The sequence below is a fragment of the Apaloderma vittatum genome, unplaced genomic scaffold (assembly GCF_000703405.1).
Source record: "Apaloderma vittatum isolate BGI_N311 unplaced genomic scaffold, ASM70340v1 scaffold4041, whole genome shotgun sequence".
In the NCBI taxonomy this organism is placed as follows: domain Eukaryota; kingdom Metazoa; phylum Chordata; class Aves; order Trogoniformes; family Trogonidae; genus Apaloderma; species Apaloderma vittatum.
In genome coordinates this window covers 37,755-58,375 of record NW_009698365.1, presented here as the reverse complement: position 1 = coordinate 58,375, position 20,621 = coordinate 37,755, and the positions used below count along the sequence as shown (strand labels likewise).

General features: G+C 37.8%; 1 protein-coding gene across 1 annotated transcript in view; it reads right to left on the bottom strand.

Annotated features, from left to right (window-relative positions):
• Positions 1-20,621, bottom strand: part of MYOM2 (myomesin 2) — a 79,507-nt gene that overhangs the window by 36,869 nt on the left and 22,017 nt on the right. Inside the window, exons 7-16 of the mRNA XM_009877978.1 lie at positions 19,861-19,949; positions 19,730-19,780; positions 19,284-19,448; positions 13,831-13,992; positions 11,784-11,925; positions 9,982-10,181; positions 9,102-9,155; positions 6,422-6,549; positions 3,261-3,444; positions 1,093-1,267 (exon numbers count right to left, since the gene is read on the bottom strand). Coding sequence (XP_009876280.1) covers positions 1,093-1,267; positions 3,261-3,444; positions 6,422-6,549; positions 9,102-9,155; positions 9,982-10,181; positions 11,784-11,925; positions 13,831-13,992; positions 19,284-19,448; positions 19,730-19,780; positions 19,861-19,949 — 1,350 coding nt within the window. The remainder of the gene's footprint in view (positions 1-1,092; positions 1,268-3,260; positions 3,445-6,421; positions 6,550-9,101; positions 9,156-9,981; positions 10,182-11,783; positions 11,926-13,830; positions 13,993-19,283; positions 19,449-19,729; positions 19,781-19,860; positions 19,950-20,621) is intronic.

The following is a 20,621-nucleotide window of genomic DNA, read 5'->3' as shown; positions in this document are numbered from 1 at the left end:
TGACGTAGGACAATATGGATAGGACACTTGAATTAAAACCCTGGTTCTGATCTACCGGGTAGAGTCAGACAAACCATAACAAATTACCTCTGAACTTTGGCTTAATATACTCTAGTCTGTTGTGGGAAGGGACTATATTATTCACTGTATTTTCACAGTCACTATCAAATATAGCTCTCATTTTTGATCAGAGGTTCTAGGTAATTATTGTAACAGACACAACAGTCAGAACTATCTTTTTTTAGAGTACGTTCACATATGAATGAACAAAATTATTTTTCTCATTTCAGCCCTTTGAAAAAGAATTAGTCTACTTTTTCTTTGATCAAATTCTTTGACTACTTCATCAAAGGATTCAGCAGAATACAAAGTCACTCAAAATTAATCAATAACTGACAAAACACACTAAATCATGTGATTTGTTTGCTGCATACTCACAGGAAAATAAAAAATACACATCTAAACCTTGCATTTGTTGAGTAAATCTAATAAAATTAAGTATGATTGCCATGAAGGAAATTACTTGAAAAATCACTTAATGAAGTGTGATATTTCCAGGAGGGAATAAGAAATCAGAAATACAGACGGGACTAGCATTATGACAAGGCAACTAGAAACAGGGGCCACTGTCCTTTACCTACAGATGTAGCAGGTCAGGGAGCCCTCGTGTTTCTGAGACAGGACACTTGGATTTCCTGGAACATAGTGTCAGCAGCAGAAGCACTTTAGTCAACACATCTATAGCAGGCATGGCCTGCCCTTTTGCCCTGATGTCTGTCCCCCTCCTTCTCATACTCTTCTTCACATGTGTCAGGTCTGTTTACCTCGTAACATAATTCAGACTCTAAGAAAGGCATTTATTTTATGCTTACTCATTTTCAAGACATAGAGGATCATGTCTCTAAACCTGCTTTTATAACTCAAAGTTAAAAAAAATTTCTGTGGGGAAAAAAGAACGAGGGTGAGACTGTTTCTTTCCACATTCATTCAACATTCACCTATCATGATAACACCATTGCTTAGCATGTAAATGGGCTTAAAACTAACCTACATTTTTCAAGTCTTCCCAAAATACAGAAATATTGCCAATACCTGTTATATTTAATAGGTTTATGGTTACTAGCTTCCCAGTGATTTGATCCCACCACAGAATAGTCAATGTAGTAGCCATATAAATCCTCTTCATGTTTTGGTTTATCCCATTGAACTACAACTGATGTTTTTGTATTCCTCGTGGCCACTACTTGACCAGGTACAGATGGTGCAACTTAAAAAAAGAGAGAAAACACGTATTATTATGAAATACATAAAAATAAAAGCAAGCTGAGACAGATGCAATATTGTATACTTTTAGCATATTTAATCACCACAGCTATGACTTCTCCTATTGCAATATGATACGTATTTTACTATATTTGTTTCCCTGTAAGTCTGGATACTTCTATATATGTGGTTATAAATATATTTATTTTTCTATTTGTTTTCTTAGAGTAAACTTCTTAGAGTAGACTAACTTTAAGCCCTAAGGCTTAGAGTAAACTTACTCCAAGCTATAAGGCTCCCCATCTGTCTGACTTTATACAGGTTTTCTGAGAAGTCAGTTATAGGTGAACATATTCTCCAAACTGGATTGTCAGTTGAGGGTTTGCTGAGTCTTGACAACTTCTGACAATGGAGATTTCACAGATTCCCTGCACAATCCCTTCCAGCATTGCACTCTCACACCTTTTTCACTAAGAGATCATGTTCAATCTGAATTTACTAAGATTCAGTTTGTGGCTGTTGCCTTTTTTTTTTTTCTTTTCATCTCATATTGCTGAGAACAGTTCAGCAGCATCATCTTTGTAGATCACCAGACTAAAGAAGCCCAGATACCTCCACCTCTCTTCACAAGTCAAAACCTCTAGGCCACAGTGAGAGCAGAGACATCTCGAGAACCTGTAGATGCCTCCATGGAAATACTTAAATTTAGATGTTAAATTGAATACTCTTCTACCACTCAATTCAATTGCATTATATTAAGGGTTATTTTGGATGGCCTAGGATACTCCATCCATCTTCTAGTTTTCTCTCAAGAGAAAAAGCTACCCGTAATTCCTGTGTAATGGTTGCTATCCCCATTAAGTTTTCTCAGTTATCTTCAAGAATGCCAAATGGCACTATGTGTAAGCAACTAAAAGGAGCCATGTGTGTCTGATATATTTTGGCTCAGGTGGTAAACTCCATCTCTGAAAATACTCCTGCAGCTTCTCATTAAAATAACACCTTCCACTTTCTGCTTTCAGCTATAGCTATGATTTATTCAGAATGTCTTACATTAACCCCTAAGGAGTAGCCTATTTTTTGTACTAAGTGAAATAAATACAGATTTTTTTCTTCCCTACCTTGGGGAATGTTGAATGGTTTAAATAATTTATATGCATTAATGAGACATCAAGTCAGGAATACCTAAAAGCAAAAGCTGTTTTTATTTCATCATGTATATTTACAGATCAAGCTAAAGGTGATGGATTATACTTTTTAACATTTAGTGAACTATGATATATCAGATATTGTAAATATTTCTTATATTTTTAGCAAGTGTACTAGTAAGTCGTGCTCCTAAGATGCTAGCTGCCAATACATGGGGCTTTTACATATAACCTCTGCAAAACTGCAAGAACAAGCCAAATATTTGGGCAACAAGATGAATAACCATTCCCTAAACATTCATTTGTGTTTTTGAACGTTGCCACAAAATAAACACTTTCATTTGAAAGGTTAGCACTGAATATGTAGATGTAACTTCCCCTACACCTGAAATTTGCTCATCTGGAATTCTGTGCCAACAGTAATTTGCAACTTAGAACACTAGGAAAGTAATGAAAGGCTACCTTATCTAGCTGAAACTTTAGGGAATTGGGTAGTATATAATTACCTGAGCCAGCCAACATAATTAGCTAACTTAGTGATTAACCTGTATTATCTTATTTTTTGACAAGTCACATTAACAGAGCACTCTGAAGAATGAATAACTAAAATTAATTTAACTTTTTAACAATTATTGGTTTCAGCAAGGAGACGTGTTCATTAGGAAAATTTTGGAATTTTTGTAAAGTTTAGCATCTGTCTGATTCAAAATCCTTCACGGTATTGAACACAAATTGATTCCATTACTATTATTGTAATTATGTTAATCTAATTAAAATGAGAGTTGTCTATTTCCATTTTGTAAAATACCAACTGTATTTAATATTAATACCTTACAATTAGTGCCTTACCAACAGTGTCTTTTGGTTCAATAGGGTCTGTGATTTCAGAGGGATCACTGATGCCATGCTTGTTTGCTGACAAGACTCGGAAAACATACGGTTTTCCTTCTGCAAGGTCAAACACTGCATAGCGAGGAGATTTTACTGCAACCTGTGCATTGACTCTTTGCCAGCTTCCACTGCCAACCATGGACTACAAAAAAAAATAAATAATGTGAGTCACTTCTGTGAACTGTCAAAAAATGAACATATTGCTGTTGAATTTAAGAGGTGTAAGAGAAGGATCATTCTCAAATGCCTCACCTCAACATATGCAAATTCTCACAGCTCATGCATTCCATTACTGTACAAGAAGGGTCTAAACACCTCACCATCTCCCTGCCTGTTTAGACTTCAATATATTCACACTTGTACGTAGAGCTAGCCTCCAGTTAGGGCTGTGACTGTCAGATGTGATTGGTCCCGAAAGAACTACCCTTACCTCCTGCAAAAATCCCATGAATACCCAAAGGTTCGGTATAAAGCAAGCAAGTCCTAATCCAAATTCTGCAAAACGGTAGGGAGTGGGACATTATTTTACTCCCTGCTTTAATCTTCATGCATTGCGCTGAGTAAGGTCATGTCCCTAAAAACATTCATCAAGTGAAATAATTACTTTTGCATATTCTCAGTGCAGCAGCTGAGCTAATCCTCACCACAACTGCACGTGGAAGAGAGCCAGCAAAGAGCACTCTGAGAGAAGTCTGCTGTCCATTCGGTTCCCCAGATAAACTGTTGACCCAAAACAAAAATCAGCCATGGAATCTTACAATAATTTTAGCAAAACCCAAGGTCCCAGTAAATAGCTTAAAGAAAAATTCCTTCAGGCACAGAAAGGTGCATACAAATTAAATGTATATAAAATTTTGGGACAGAGAGTCTGGGAATGAAACCTGATGGCCTGTGAACTTCTTAAAGAAGGAAAAGTGTTTCATGGGTGTTTGGAAACTACCCTGGGACCTACTATAGATAAATAATAAAAATATAAACAGCGGAGCCCATATATAAAAACCTTTTTCAGAGACACTGGACCCATCTAGTGTTCACAACAGAAATAAAATATGTAACATTCACTCTCTTCACAATAAAAACATGGAAAATATTAAATAAATATTATTTTTGCCATATATTTTATTTTCTGGCATGAAGAATATTAATTGATGCATTTCATTTTCACAGAAAAAAAAGAATCAACATCACATTTTATTCTGTAGTTTATCTGCTAAATAATGATTTTAAAGAAGCATCGCTATACAGCATAAAGAAATAATTTCTGTTTTGTGTTTCCTGAAGCCTTTAAAAATACAGTTTTGTTCTTCACGACTGACTCTTCTTTATTTTAAATAAATTAGTTAGAAATTGTGCTTTTCTAAATTAACAGATGACTGTGGAAAGCAAAAACACACATTCACCCACAAACTGAGCTATTTGTATATGTAAGTCATTTATATGCAAAAAAAGATATTAGATTCAGGTATTAATTAGTATAATGAACCTTTTTTCTAACAATAGCCTTTTAATCTTCATTCTCACTTTCCTTTACTAAGTTCGGCACTTAATCAAGACGTGTTTGTTCATCATTGTCATTGCTCTATACTGTTTCTGGAGCAATACAAAGCTATTTCTGTAAAATAAGAAATGTATTTTCTAATTCATGTTTAGAATGCAATTCAACTAACCAAGTGTAGGTGTCCACATAAGGGAAATCTACATTTGAGCTTTTTATCTGGGCTATTTCTGCATATTCTGGAAACAACAAGGTATTTTCATACCAAGAGCTAGTTCAAAATCCTTAATTCAGTATGCTCAAAATTTATAGATAAGAGCAGATGCATGCAACTGTGAATAAGTAGAAAGAAGACATGCTATTTTATTGCATGGAAGGAAAATTAGATACATATTTCTAAGGAAAATGTCATTACTTTTTTTGAATCTAAAAGGCAGAGTAAGAAAAAGCGTGGACATGCTTGCTGGAAAATTTAACGACTGGACTTCACTTTACACCTATTGGTTCAACATCTTGAGGCAATGGATGATGAAGAATGTAGAGATGGACTACAAAACTTTTCTGAAGGGGAGATTTTGATGTGACTGAGAAAGAATAGAAAATATGGAGACTGCAAAAAAAAGAGGAGTGATGTGAGCAGGATGATTGGCTGAGAAATGGACTTTGGAGGAATGTGTTGAACAGATGTGAGAAGAAAAAAAAATTGCATGCTAAGGGCCTGAGAAAAGGCTGCCACAATATTCAAGATGAAGACTGAATGTGTGGCAGTTTTATGGACATTACTGTTTGTGGATCATTAAGAGGAGGCATATGCTAGAGGCATAATTCATAAAAACTAAGTATAGCTTGGCATGTAAGAGTTTTAGATGTCAGGTGTGAGGCCCAATTTACCTACCGGGGAAACTTTGTAGAAAGGAGCAAAGATTACGGCTTCTGTCTGTAGTCCAACATACTTAATTTAGAAGCAGGGCTGGCTCTGGGACAGATATAACTAAATCTTGGTAGCTTAGACAGCAGAAGAACAAACCACCTTTCTCACTGCAATCAGTAACATCCCCCATCAGGTCAAAGGGAAGAGGAAGGCAGCCATGAAGACTACCAGGGAGCAGAGAACTTGAGACAGGCATCTGCTTCTCCACTGACCTTACTGGGAATAAATTGAAAATGTCAGTGTATAGCAGAGGGTGCCATAAGCCTGCAAAAATGAAAGGGAGGATCACATTACGAGTCACTGTTTATTTCTTGCTCTACCACAGGACTACCAGATATTTCCCTTTAATACAGGCAGACTTTAAACTTCCAGTCTTGCCTGTATGACTGCAAGATCTTAAGATGTTTCTTTTCCATTAAACAGCTACCTTACACACGCAGTTTATTCTCATTTTAGAGAGAAGTAAGCAAATAGCACAGGGGCATCCTTTTCCCCAGACCTTGAATTTCAATGCTCATTAAATTATGTAATAAGACATTTGATTGTCCATGCTCCTCTAACATCCCATTACCAAATCCTGCGAGACCACAGAAAATGCTAGCTTCATTGTTCAGTCTGCAGTTCTAAAAATGAGCTGAATGCAACTGCCCACAGCAATGAAACACCTTACAGCCGAGTGTCACTGTACAGTACCTTCTCAATGAAATACGTCAGTGGCTCTCTGCCACGGGGAACAGGTGGATCCCAGCTGAGTACAACATATGTTTTGCTGATTTCTGAAGCATGTACGTTGGTGGGAGGGCCTGGAATCTGAATATCGCCTGGAAGAGTAACAAACATAGCGAGTGTTAAACAACAGATTAACCCCTGGGTCAGCGCTCATGCTACAGCTCGTCTTTCTACACTCCCACTCTGTAGTGCAACGCTCAGCTATTGGGGCCTACAGTAGCAACTGTGCCGTTCACTTTCTCACTTCAATTAAATTTTGGTAAATAAAACATTGTTATTAAAAGTTAGTAATTTCATTTTTCAGTAAAAGTTAAATATACAGCCTAAAACCCTGTGCATTTGTCACACTTATTTTCTTTGATCGCGTGGCTTACTTCTGTCTGCTGAGCAGAATGTCTTGGAAAAAACTTACTCACTCTATGCAAAAAAAGATATCTTTTGATCAAAAACAAGAGTCTAATGACTTATGAAGAGAAATTAGACTAGAAGAAGATATCTGGAAGGGAAGTACAGTGAGGAGAAAAGCAGCTTAGGACAAAACGGAATGCAGAAAAAAAGAAGCAGAATTTATAAGCATTGTATCCTGTAATGTGATGGGATTACCAGCATTATCATCGAAAGCACTTCTAAAAACTTCTCAAAACAGGTCACCAGCCCTCTGGTGACTCCACCAGTTGGAAAGGCCTGATCAAACCCCTCTCCCCACTCACTCTGCAGGGTTACAAGGAACATGAGGCAGGACCTGCACATCCTGGGCCAGGCCGGAGGAATTCACCATGGCCCTTTTTGGTCACACTCACACACTGCAGCGTGAGAAGAAGCCATTTTTGCTATCCAAGGAATTACAATGGTTTAAACAGCACTAGACAGAAGAGGCTCAGACCTGTGATGAACCGCTTCAGGTATAATTCTCCTTGGTAAGAGTCAGAAATGGCAACTCAGAAGACAGTTTTATTTTTATGGCTTGTAACAGAAAAGCAAAAAAGTTTTGTTCTTTTAAGACACATTTTGCTGCTCCTCAGGCTATCAAAGAGCATATATCCTCTAAATGCTCCAGATTTGACAATAAAAAAGAGAAAATTTTTTAATAGTAACCTCTAAACCATGGAAGTGATGTTTTAATGGTTTATAAACATCTGTAGAACCAAGCAGGCTCAAAGTGTACACTGAAAGTTATTTCATTGTCCACATTTCCCAATCAAAACTAGACTTTTTTAAAAGCAAACTGAAACATCTAAAGAAAAATTATTTCCTCTCAGTGCGTTCTATACTTGATTACCTACAAATACACTTTTCCTTTAAGAAAGGCACATGCATCGGTTGAGTTTAAGACAAAATTTCTCACATACAGTCAAGAAAATTAAAACAGTCCTTCTTAATGCATAAAGTCAAAAAGCTTCGAACTGCTTTCACGTAACGAAATCTCAACGTATTTTCTTACATCCTTGAAAACCCCAAAGCTGACACAATTTGGTACACTCCACTCTCCCAGAATGGAAGGTCATCTGGCACTTAAAAAGAAATCTATTTGTGATCTATGAGATTGCTTTTTCAGAAATTGTCTCCAATCTTGCAGATGAAAGCAATGGTCTATATAAACAATGGTATTTGGATAGTTGTAGTCCTTAATTAAATACGCACATTCATGTAATAGAAACCCAAGTATTATTCGTGCTTGCGCCAGAGCGGCCATTTAACACCTCTGATCATTCTCAGGCAATCCTGACAGCAGCTGTAAGTTCTGTGAAGCCAAACAAGACAAATGCATTCTGAGCCTATAATGTGATTTTGATCCTGCAATACCTATATCAATTAATTTAGAGAACTACTGAAAGAATAGAGAAACTTCATCTGTCCTGCCCAGGCACTGGAAAAGACATTTGATGCTGGATTCTCCTTCAAATTACACCTGTTTTCAGGTGGTTTCTCTGTGTTGTTATTGGAGTTACAGCTTTATAATCTTTGTAGACTAGATTAGACAGACCTTTTTCTTTTACTCCTGAATCATTACAGTTAACATTTTTGACAGCTTAAGTGAAAAGTTTATTATCCAAGCCTAAAAAAAAAATCACCACGTATAAAAAAATGAAATACAGAAGGAATTAAGACTTCATCTCAAAAGCTGGCAGTGTTCTCTCTGTATCTCCTGAGCAAAAGCAGTATTTACTGTATAACCTTAACCTTAAGAACAACCTGTCTACTCAGATAGATATATTAATTAAAGAACTGGGAAAGATTGTCTAAGTTTTTTATGAAAACAGAAATAACTTGCTCAGATCATCAAATTCAGTCTAAAGAACTATATATAGCTCCCAAAAGGATAGGAGGAAGGAAGATGTAGGCAACCAAACACGATGCTCAGCTGTTTAAACTCAGCTTAGTACTAGCCAAAGGAAAAAAGTGAGGAGATGCTGTCAGCACATAACGAAAGTCGTGCTGTTGAGAGCATGATATTCCGTGTCCTTTTGGACTTCATTTTCACTTTGTGTTTTCTCAGCCTTGCAAGTCAGAATATCTGTCTCTATTCATTATTTTAAAGAGTTTACTCACCAGGTGGATTTCTTTTCAAGCTATGTTTCTAATTATAATGATAAATTTCTGAAGCATAAAACAGATGGTCTGAAACTATCAGAATGCTACATACCTTCAAGATCATCCTTCTTGATCACAATCTTTCGTCCTTCATCCACATTAATAGCTGTTAATTAAAATACTCAATTAGTTTCTTGAACTAGTTTAATATATTTCCAAATCTTGCAAATTATTATTCATCACCTGTTCAAAAGCCTGTATACCTCATATTTCTACAACTCGGTTATTAAATCTGGTTCGGTTCTGAAACAGAGTGTGATATGACAGTACTATTTAAAGACGTGCTAAAAAGCAAGAATCATAATCACAGTAGATTGATTCAAATCTGTGCCAGGTTAGTAAACAATTGTATCATGAACTGGCCTTTTTGGTCTAACTAATTGTAAAGCTAATGGAAACAGAGTATTCAACTTAGATTTTACAGGCGAATTTGGGGCAGTGTTCTGCAGGCTTTTTAATGAGTTTAGCTGCTCTCTGAGGAAAAGGAGCACACAAAACAGAAGTACGTTGTACAAGGAATCTCTACAAGGGTTTAGGGCAAGGCTAAATCTATCCCAGAGCAAACCAACTTACTTTATTCATGGAGAAGCTCTCATAAGGCTCCTTTGCAATCTGCAGCGGCCTTGAGCACAAGACCAGCTTTCAGAAAGAGCTTGTTCATTAGACAGATAGATTTATTTCCATCTCTCATCAGAGACCCCCTGCATAGACATATTCAATAGATTTTTCAAAAGTTTCCACCAGCAAACATATAAGTTTATGGGATCTGAGGGCCCATCTCCCAGAGCAAATGATACAAGCTTCCAGAAATAAATTCTGGTCCTTAGGTTGACTAAGTAAACAGAATATAAAATGAAATGAAATGAAATGAAATGAAATGAAATGAAATGAAATGAAATATTCAACATCTGTTTCAGCCTTGCATAACCTACTTTGTGTTCTCTCCAGATCAACGGGGTCAAGGGCTGCAACTGGTTCAGAGACTCGAGAAGGCCTGCTAATGCCAGCAGTGTTTACTGCTCTCACACGGAATATGTAAGACCGTCCCTCTTGAAGACCAGTCACAGGATACTTGCAGATTTTTACAGGAGCATCATTGCACTGGACCCAGTTTTCCAAACCTACTTCACATCTTGGAGTAGCAGAAGACAACATTTATCAGTATCAACCCACAGTAAATAAATACCATCCACATACCCCAAGTCATAGAATCACAGAAGTCGTCCTCACTAAGTTAAGGAGCTAAACCACACATCTCATTAATGAAAGTCACACACTTTATGCACTCTTGCCTCTGACCAGACAACCAGTTCCCACCTTGGTTATACTTATTCATAATGCAATTGTGAAAGTCATTTTTCTTGAATGGTTTTTGGCCTTTTCAACTCTCTCTGCTTCCCTTCCATTTGATTTTCCTCCTTGTCCTATGAAGAACAAGTTATTCACTTTTATTCTTAACATGCATCTCCACAGAACATGCTGGAATTGCAACATTCACCTAATCTTTTCTGTCATTTTCTTGTCGTGTTTTTAAGCAAGCATCTTTGTGCTTTTTTCTCCAACAACAGTTGAGCCACAGAGTGTGGGAGTCAAGAAGCAGAGTGATGTCCTCACACTGGCTCCTTTTTGTGTACATATGTGTATTGTGTCCTACGACTATAAACTTTTTTGGAGAAGACTGCCTTTTGCCCTGACAGTATCAGGAAAAACAGGGTCATGATCAAGGGCTCCTTGGTACTGCAGTAATCCAAGCAAAATGTCAAAAGGTACAGCTGACTAGATTATGCACAAAATAGGTGAAATACTCCCACAATCTATGCACTGCACAAACCAGATATAAATAGTAGAGTCCCTAGGGCTTAAGTTAATTTCCTCATACTGACTGCCATTCATAAGCCAACATTTTCTAGCAATTCCCAGACAGTTGTCATTGAACTAGACCTAATTACAGGGTAGAAAATAGCAATGAGCTGCAAATGTTGCTTTTAAGTGTAGACCAGCACGCACTATTAAATCATTTCAGCAATGTTTTCGATGACTGACAGTTTCAGACACTGAGGATCAGATGTTCTGCTCTGGCTACAAGGGACAAGTGTGTGCTTCAGTGGAAGACGTGCAAAATAGTGCTTGGATCCCCTGTTCCCCGGCTGCCTACACTGACCTGAAACCCCAGCAAAATGCAAAGCAGACTGGAAGAGAGAGAGGACTGTCATTCTGATTTAAACTACTGGTTACCAGGGGCCGACATCTTGAGTTCCTAGTGTACCACAGTTAAGGCAGAAATAAAAAGTTAATGTAATAACTCCTAGATTTCTGCTTTTGCAGTATACAAATTAAAGAGACAATCTAATTCAAGATGCCCATGGATTCTTCTATAAATTAAATATTGCCAGGGCTCATTCTCTCATTTGGCCACATCCATAGCACTGCACTATTTTGTGGCTGATAAAATGTGGCTGCCTGCAAATGATTACTGGGAGTAGCCCCTAGCCCTTGCTAGCTCCCAGACTGTACCCAGATTGCCTGAGAAGGTACTAGATCATCTGATCTAAAAGGTTGCCAAGGAACAATCCAGTAATTTAATACAGTAGGCAACTGAGTGGCAATGCTGAGGGTCTGTAAAAATATAACTAAAGAATCTACATATTGAAAGATAGAAAGGCAATTTTCTTTCTTCAGTATACACATGTTTTTTGCATTTAAGAAAATTAAATAAAACCCAACATTTACGTACTTGTCAACAAAATATCCAATGACTGGACTTCCACTGGTAGTGTTCGGTGGTTTCCAGGTAACAATAACGTAGTCTCTGTTAGCATCATGGCACTTAACGTCCATTGGAGCCCCTGGTGCTCCCGCAATCAATGCATCAGCATCTGGATCACAAATTAAAATAAAGCATTTTTGACTCTGATTGCTCTGAAATCTACCACAAAGACAAAAGGGAAGATTTTCACTTCACTGTGTTATTTGAAGCACAGATGAATGGGACCCCAAAGATTTCATTACACACTTACTCACTGCACTAATGAATCAGATGCACAATGTCTGAATGTCCACATAGAGAAAAGTATTCAGGGATATTTTTGAGGACAGTAAAGCAGTTTAGACATCAAACTCCCATTACTTTTCATGAGAATTAAAATCCCCACTACCCTATGTGGTTTTGATGCTCTTTCCCACCAAAAGCTTTGACTCAGTGGGTTACTGATCAGACGAAGGTACTCAGTAAAGGACATGTAGCTAAGGAAAATATATCTCTTAAGGAATAAAAAATAGCAAACTTCTGGTACTTTTCTAAGACTTGTTATTTAAATTCTTACAATATCAGCAGGCATAAGTAAACAATATTCCAGCATTAAGATACCCTTCTATGGCTTCATTTTCACAAGGGTTGACTGATGTGGACCCACAACTCCTAATGAAGTCTCCTAATAAGTAAAGTTCTTTCCCTTCAGAGAAAGGTTTCAATAACTCAGAAACACCCTCTATGGAGTCTAAATTTATAAAGTTTAATTGCAATCAGTTGTGAGGTGGTTGGTGCTCAGTATCATATCACAGCCTACATGAAAAAAAGGCAAGAGGAAGGCCAACGGAGGACACTAGAGACTCCAGAGGACATAGCTCAAAGTCCTTTGTGCATGCAAAGGGATCAGACGTAGTATAAAGAGGACAACAGATGTACCTAAAATTGACCCACTGGTATAACAAAAATGTCTAGGAAAGTTATTATCTATTAGTAGGCCCTTCTCCCCTGTGTACTTTCTTTCTTAGAAGGTAACTGGGATATATAAAGCTGTAGCAAATTGTCCCTAATGAGATCAGGGTGTCAGAGTGGCTTGTTCACCATATATTGCACAGCTGATGAAGTCCTTGCACTAGTCCTGTGAGAAAAAGGGACCTCTACTCCCTGAAAAAACATTCATGTCCCTCCACCACATGCGGTGTCTGGATGATACCTCTGCAGGACACATTTGTTTCAACACATTTCCAAGAAATACAAGGTTTAAAATTAATACAGCTCCAATGGCTTCAGTGGGGCTGCTCCATTTTTCAGCCATCAAGGATGCTGTCCGATGATTATAAGAAAGTTAAAGAAGTGCTCAGCCAGAGATATTTTCATGTTCCAACAAAAAAACTACACAGTGAAAACTAAGTTCTGCTCAAAGGTGCATGTGGAAGAATATTCTCGCTTCACTGAGAGCTGTGTATCCAAATGCAAGGGAAAATTATGACCTTTATTCTATTTTAATACATTTACCTCCTTTTTCTGTGTCTCTTGTGAAAATTGCATTTCTTCAGTGAGTTAATTTCTTACTTTGCTTCTTTGCTCTGATTATTGAGATGATTGTGACTGGTATAGTGGGAATATTTCTTTTGCTTTCTCTTATGCTTCCTCCTAAGGCCAGGCACACGATATGAAAATGTCCAATAGGGCTCATTCCCAGCTAGCAATGTGTAGAATTAAAACCATCACAGTGAGGACTATGCAAAGATGTTTATTTCCTACTGGCAAAGGGGATGTCAAAGGAAGAAACAAGCTGTCCCTCCACAAAAATCACTTTGCTAGTTCTTCAGGAAAGAAAATGTCCTTAGGAGCATGCTCTTCTTCCCCATTCATGTAAGATGACTGTTTTTTCTAGCACTGAATACTTATAAATCAAGTGACTAAGAAATACCCCAAGGCTGGATTTCATTACTTCTGTCATTACATGGGATGGTTTAATAAATATTTCTACTGCTCTTTTTAATTTCTCCTCAAGAAACAGATGAAAATTTACCTCTGACGAACAGGTATGCACTGTATTCGTTCACTCCACCTTTTGTAACCATGCGCAGGGTGTATAAACCTTCATCATCTTTGTTCAGATGGGTAAAGGAAAGAGCTGCCTGGCCTTCTCCAAAGTACAGCTTTGTCCACTTTGAGTCCTTTATCAGCACATCTGGAAAAGAAGACCCATCAGACACATTAATATCTTTGCCAGAACAACCCACATCCTAGTGCAGCTCTGTACTATTCAGAGGCACAAACTATTGTCAGCTTTATTCAGTGACGGTGCATTGATGCTACGAAAACTCTACAGTGAGTAAGCTGCATCTCTCTAAACTTATTTGATCAGTGATTTTTAGAGAATATGAGGTCTCAGACTACTCTCTGCGATGCTAACAACAGAATTTCCATCACTACGATTTTAATGTACTGACGGAGAAAAATACTATGCACATTTTGAAACAAAGTCTGGAAAAACCTGCCATTCCCTGTAATTAATGCAAGGTGGAACTTTGTTTCATTTTTAATAAGCTTTGCTACCTGTTCAGGTCAAATGTCAGGTTACTCAATTTCTCCCTCCCAGTTTAAAGACCAGATTTCAGTTTAATCTGAAGACTGCTATAAATATACACTAAATTTAAATCTTCAAGGCATGCCTCTTGAGAAGTGTATAAAATTAATTTTGAATCTCTCACAGGTGAGAGGTGGTGACCCATGATTAATGCAAATTAATCTGATTGCTTAGTGAAACCAGAAAAGAATGAGCAGGATATTTTATGCTAGCCAAGGGACCTTCTCATACCATCCTCTTTAATAATTGATTGGACTATTTTTGATTCCCTAAGACCTATTGCATACTAATTTATTGTAATCAATGCAGCAGAATTGTATTTAAAGGAGCTGAATATTTATAACTGTGTATTATTGTATTTCTTAGATACACTTTGGAGCGGACACACAGTTGCAAAGGAATCAGTTTTTCCACCTATCAGCTGAATTGCACAGGAAGGTTTAAGAAAATGACACATATTTAGGTAATAAAGCATCTGGAAGACACAAGCTGCTAAAACTTACAGCCGTAAATTACATAATCACCTCAGCAAAGAGTTGTGTCCTGAGAAGTGTACAAAGTAAATTCAGTCACATCCCTTCCCATGAGATCCTTAATCATGAGATCCTTACCTAGAAAATCTGCATGTCCCCTTTCTGTCATGCCTGTCACAATAGTACTGAGACTTTATGTAAAGACATGAAGTACTTAAAAAGAAATCAGAAAACTCCTTCCCCTAGAAACTTTAACCAGTGCATGAGTTCTATGGAAAATCCTGAAGGAAAAAACAAAATTGAGTGACCAGTACCTCTGAAAAGCAAGTCTTTCATTTAAACTCGAAGCTTCGGTGGAGTGATAGACAATCTAGTCTGAATGCATTAAAAGTGTAGGCAAGCCTGAACTGGCTCTTAAGGCCAAGATCATCCATTTCAACCCTTTATGTATACCTGAGATAAGAAAGTGCAGAGGAATCATGTTTGATAAGAGCAGGAAAACATCTCTTTTACATAAGGCCAAAGATCCACTCCCTAAGAAAGCAGAAGCTCTCTTCTAATGAGATCTGCATGGACAATGTTCTACACAAGACAAGAAGAGTAAATTTTGGAGGCCAATAGAATATTCAGGAGTTGTACTAGAGCAGGTATTAATGTACCTGCTATCACAATAATATTGCAATTACAGAGTCTCACTACTGCACTCAAATGCCTAATCTATACACGTGTTGTGCTCTGCCTCTTCCCCTAGAATTTACCAAAGAATGAACTTGCAGGAGAGTAACCCTCAGAGGCAATGTCACTGAAGCATCACATGCTGTTTTCAGTACATGAGATAATTTTCCTAAAGTATCATATGAGTGGGGATTTACTTTATGCTGAAGCTTATTTTCATCATATATTTTGGTCAGCTATATTTTGCACTCCATGACTTTTCCCTCTGAATTCAATTATTTTATTCTAGATTATTCTACATTACAGTATAAAGGGCTGTAGAATGCTGGTTCATATAGCTTTGTAATGTTTATATTATATCGGAGATCAATAACTGAAAGGTCCTATTATGAGCTGAACTCATATCCAGATTAGATATAAGTTCTTTACTGTGAGGGTGGTGAAACACTGGAACAGGTTGCCCAGAGAGGTGGGGAAAGCCCCATCCCTGGAGGCATGCTAGGTCAGGTTAGATGAGGCTCAGAGCAACCTGATGTAGTTAAAGGTGTCCCTGTTCACCGCAGCGGGGTTGGATTAGATGACCTTTAAAGGTCCCTTCCAGCCCAACACATTCTATGATTCTATGATTCTATGATTCCTGAAGTATTATTTTGATTTAGTTCATTCAGTATTTTAAACTGTTCTCAGTGCACCATGAATTACAGACACCATATGTATGTTTGTCAAATCCCAAACTATTTCAGAGGATTTGATTCAGTTGATTTGTATGCCCCTGGGAATCTAGTAGACATCCTCAATAACATTCACTCAAGTGAAGCTTATTAATGCTGGATAAACACATATTTCTCTTGTGTATGATTATTAGGAGTAAATCATACATATCCATCTCAGGGCATTAGTTGTTATTACTTGATCAACACAAACTGGAAAATTTTAGGAAAAATAGAGTTCATTTTAATGCAAGAGTAGAATTAAGTATTGCTTCTCAATAAGACAAAGAAAATAGAATATCTAATGCACAAGATGTTGAACAAATTATTAACTTTCTCATTGTTTACATTTATGCATTGCCTCCATTTCTTAAAACACAGGGAACAGTAACACATCTAAACTTTATATAGTTCATAAATTTCTGTTGTGTTTGGGAACAAGTTCTGCCAGCTGATGCACCTGTACACCTCTTGGAAATATTGTGGTTCATGTACATGCAATGAAAGACAAATCTAAGCTTGTTTGTATCATCTTATTCCCTGTACAATAAGTAGAACAATGAGATGAAAGCCTATTGGACTCACTATCAAATCCTGTCGGTTTCATCTCAGGTTTTCACAGGGAAGGTAAACTTAAGTCAATTAAGTCAATAGCAATTCATCATAGCCGCAGTTTCAAATTCAAAATTTCAGAGGTTTGGCACCTTGAGAAACTGGGGCCAGTAGGAGATAAAATAAAATTACCAGTGAAACTGATGGCTTGTCTCAGAGTGAGGTGAGCAACTATATACAGTCATTACAAATCCTTGCACACTTCAGTAGGAACAAAATCTGGGTTCAAGAATGAGCCTTAGATTTCAGGTTATTCACCAAAAAATACCCACCATTTTTATTATTTCATATTTTTTTTGTTTTAGTAATATCTAATGATATGAGCTTCAACAAGGCCAAGTGCCATGTCCTGCACTTGGGACAAACGACCCCATGCAGTGTTACAGGCTTGGGGTAGTGTGGCTGGAAAGCTGTCTGGCAGAAAGGGACCTGGGGGTTCAAATCAATGAATGGCTGAATATGAGCCAGCCCTGTGCCCAGGTGGTCAAGAAAGCCAATGGCATCCTAGCTTGTGTTAGAAATAGTGTGGCCAGCAGGAGTAGGGAGGTGATTGTTTCCCTGTACACAGCACTGGTGAGGTCTCACCTTGAGTATTGTGTCCAGTTTTGGTCAACTCAATATAAGAGAGATATCGAGGTGCTGGAGTGAGTGTCGAGGACGGCAACTAGCCCTGTGCCCAGGTGGTCAAGAAAGCCAATGGCATCCTAGCTTGTGTTAGAAATAGTGTGGCCAGCAGGAGTAGGGAGGTGATTGTTTCCCTGTACACAGCACTGGTGAGGTCTCACCTTGAGTATTGTGTCCAGTTTTGGTCAACTCAATATAAGAGAGATATCGAGGTGCTGGAGTGAGTGTCGAGGACGGCAACTAAGCTGGTGAAGGGCCTGGAGAATAAATCTTATGAAGAGCAACTGAAGGAGCTGGGGCTGTTTAGTTTGAAGAAGAAGAGGCTAAGGGGAGACGTCATCACTCTCTACAACTACCTGAAAGGACATCGTAGAGAGGTTGGTGCTGGTCTCTTCTCACATGTAATTCATGATAGAACAAGAGGGAATGGCTTCAAACTGCAACAGGGTAGGTTTAGACTGGACATTAGGAAAAAAATTTTCACAGAAAGAGTAGTCAGACATTGGAAAAGGCTGCCAGGGAGGTGGTTGAGTCACCATCCCTGGATTTGTTTAAAGGTCATTTAGATGTGGTGTTGGGGAATATGGTTTAGGGGTGAGCTTTGTAGAGTAGGGTTAATGGTTGGACTTGATGATCTCAAGGGTCTCTTCCAACTCAAATGATTCTACGATTCTATGATAATGGTTCTGTCACAATGAAGTATCCACAATGATAAACAAATAGGAATGAAACTTTACGTAGCAGTGTATTCTCTGAAGGATTACATGTGAATCTCTGTAAACCTATGATATATGTGGGAAAAAAAGGATAACTAGCAGCAATAAAAGCAGTCCTTTTCTGACTTTCCTAATCTTGAATTTTCTTGATTGTCTTATTAATCTTACAGTCACTTCTTAGTTTATGCATCTCATTTTTTCAGCTATAGAAATTTCTGCCAGTTTGCCTGGGACTAGTCTGAACATCAGTCTTGGGAGTCCATCATTCTCAAATAATCAAGGCTTTTCTTAAATCCTGAGGCAGACTATTTAGTCTAATATTCTACATAGAGATTGTGGTTAGTGAAAAGTGATGAAATAAATATTTACAATAGCCTGCTCCTTGATAAATTTTAAGTATTTATTTTCATGTTTCAAGACTTTTTTTATGTGGTGAACAAACAATTCTCATGCAGGATTTTCTTAACTTCCACCAGAGTATATGATGTGCTTCAGTGATGTTATTTTCAGTACTAGGTTTTAAGATCACTTCACCTGAATAGCATAGTATTTCACTGACAAAAGAGGCAAGAAAGGCAGCCTACCAACATGGCATTTAAACAGTAGAGCAAAGGCATGTGTTTCAGGTCTGACTCCTACTTCAGAACCATACGTTCAATTCATTGTAATATAAAATTCATGATAAATGCTCGAGCAAGATGGAAATAGAGGCCCACATCCACACCTCAGTGCTTCAAACTTTGATATACTGCTCTGTGAGTACCCTTCAGCTCAGTTGTCACATCATTCAATTATAAATCATGGTCAAATCTAGAAAGTGAGTTTCAATCTCCACCCAGTCAGTAAATGTTCGATTGTGTTATGAGAGAATATGAGATTACCTCCTGTTGCTGTAAACATGTGCTCAAGAAAAGGTTGACCGAGTCAATTAATTGAAAGGGTGCAAGTCTATAAATCCTGATTACAGATCATTGTTTGTTTTATTCCAGATTAAATTCTGAGAATCTCATGTTCTAACCCTGATCTGTGTCCTCATTCTTCCAGCATTTTCCAGGCAGCTTCTATGCAATGTATGAACTTACCATCTCTATACCACTCAGCACGAGGCTGTAGTCTTTTCAGGTCTGGGGTGATCAACATAGAACACTTCAGGGTTAGTGTTTCACCTTCAGTTGCAAAGGTGACTCCAAACTTCTCTAGAAACTGGACATCAATGTGGGTGAAGCAAACGTCGTATGACAGGGGCACTATGCATGAGAAAAAAAAACATTCTTGAATGTAAGTAAATTGTACTTGGCACAAACAGATTACTGTCCAATCTGAACAGGAGATGGAGCTCTCTGCTACACTGTATGCTGATCTAGAAATGTAACTGGGAAAGCCAAAGCATCTGCACAACTCCTGTTACAACTGAATACTTAGAAAGCAAAGTCAGAAGCAACAAGTTGTATCCAATTTTCTCATCTGCAAAATATTACTCTGATAAGAGTACATAGACTATTTAAGCAAAAAGAAAAAATATGCTTACAGTGGAAGGGCATTATCCCAGCTGGATGAGGCTCTTCACCCTCTCTGAATCCTATAATTAAACATACAATAAACATTCAATGACATGAGCATCATGTTTATTTTTTGTTTTAATCATAAAGTAGGACTTACTTCGCACAATCACTGCACAATTAGTTGAGGCCTGCCCATGGACGTTCGTTGCAACTGCTGAATAGGTAGCAGAATCATCAAAATCAGCTCTGAAAAGGCAAAGGAAGAAAACATATAGCTCTTTATGCAAACATGAATTCTCTTAGAGATTGATATTGCAAATCAAGCTATGTCAACACCAAGAAATGTGTATAAAGCTCTTTGCTGGTGTCACAAAGTGCAAGACATCGATGAGAGACAATCAGAAAGCTGGTACTGTTTTTTTGCTGTAGTTTAACTTATGTGCAGGCTGCATTAACTTGAGCAAACTGGAAATGACCTTTAGAGAATGGTCAAAAGGAGATAGCTGGAGGATGCCAGTTTGGATATTCCCTCTCTGTATGTAACCTTCTTCCTTAATCCATCTTGCCCTTCTGCCACGTATTTTAAAAAAGAGACATGGAAGAAAAGTGCATGAGATGCTTGCAGAAATTCCTCCTATGGCTACTCCCCGCAGGCAGATATTGGCATTTTTTACCTCTCTCATATCTCTTAGGCAGTCCAGAGGAAATGATACAAAACCAGGAAAACTGACCGAAGTGGTTTATGGGTATAAATTTTTGGCTTGATATATTTTTCTACTGAGGAAAATATATTTATTATGCAAGGGCAATATAATGGAAAATGAAGCAAAACCCAGTTCCTTCATGTAAAATAGAACACAGTGATGGACTGGCTCGCTTACTACATCCCTCCTTGAAGAGAAAGTTACACTAGAAGAT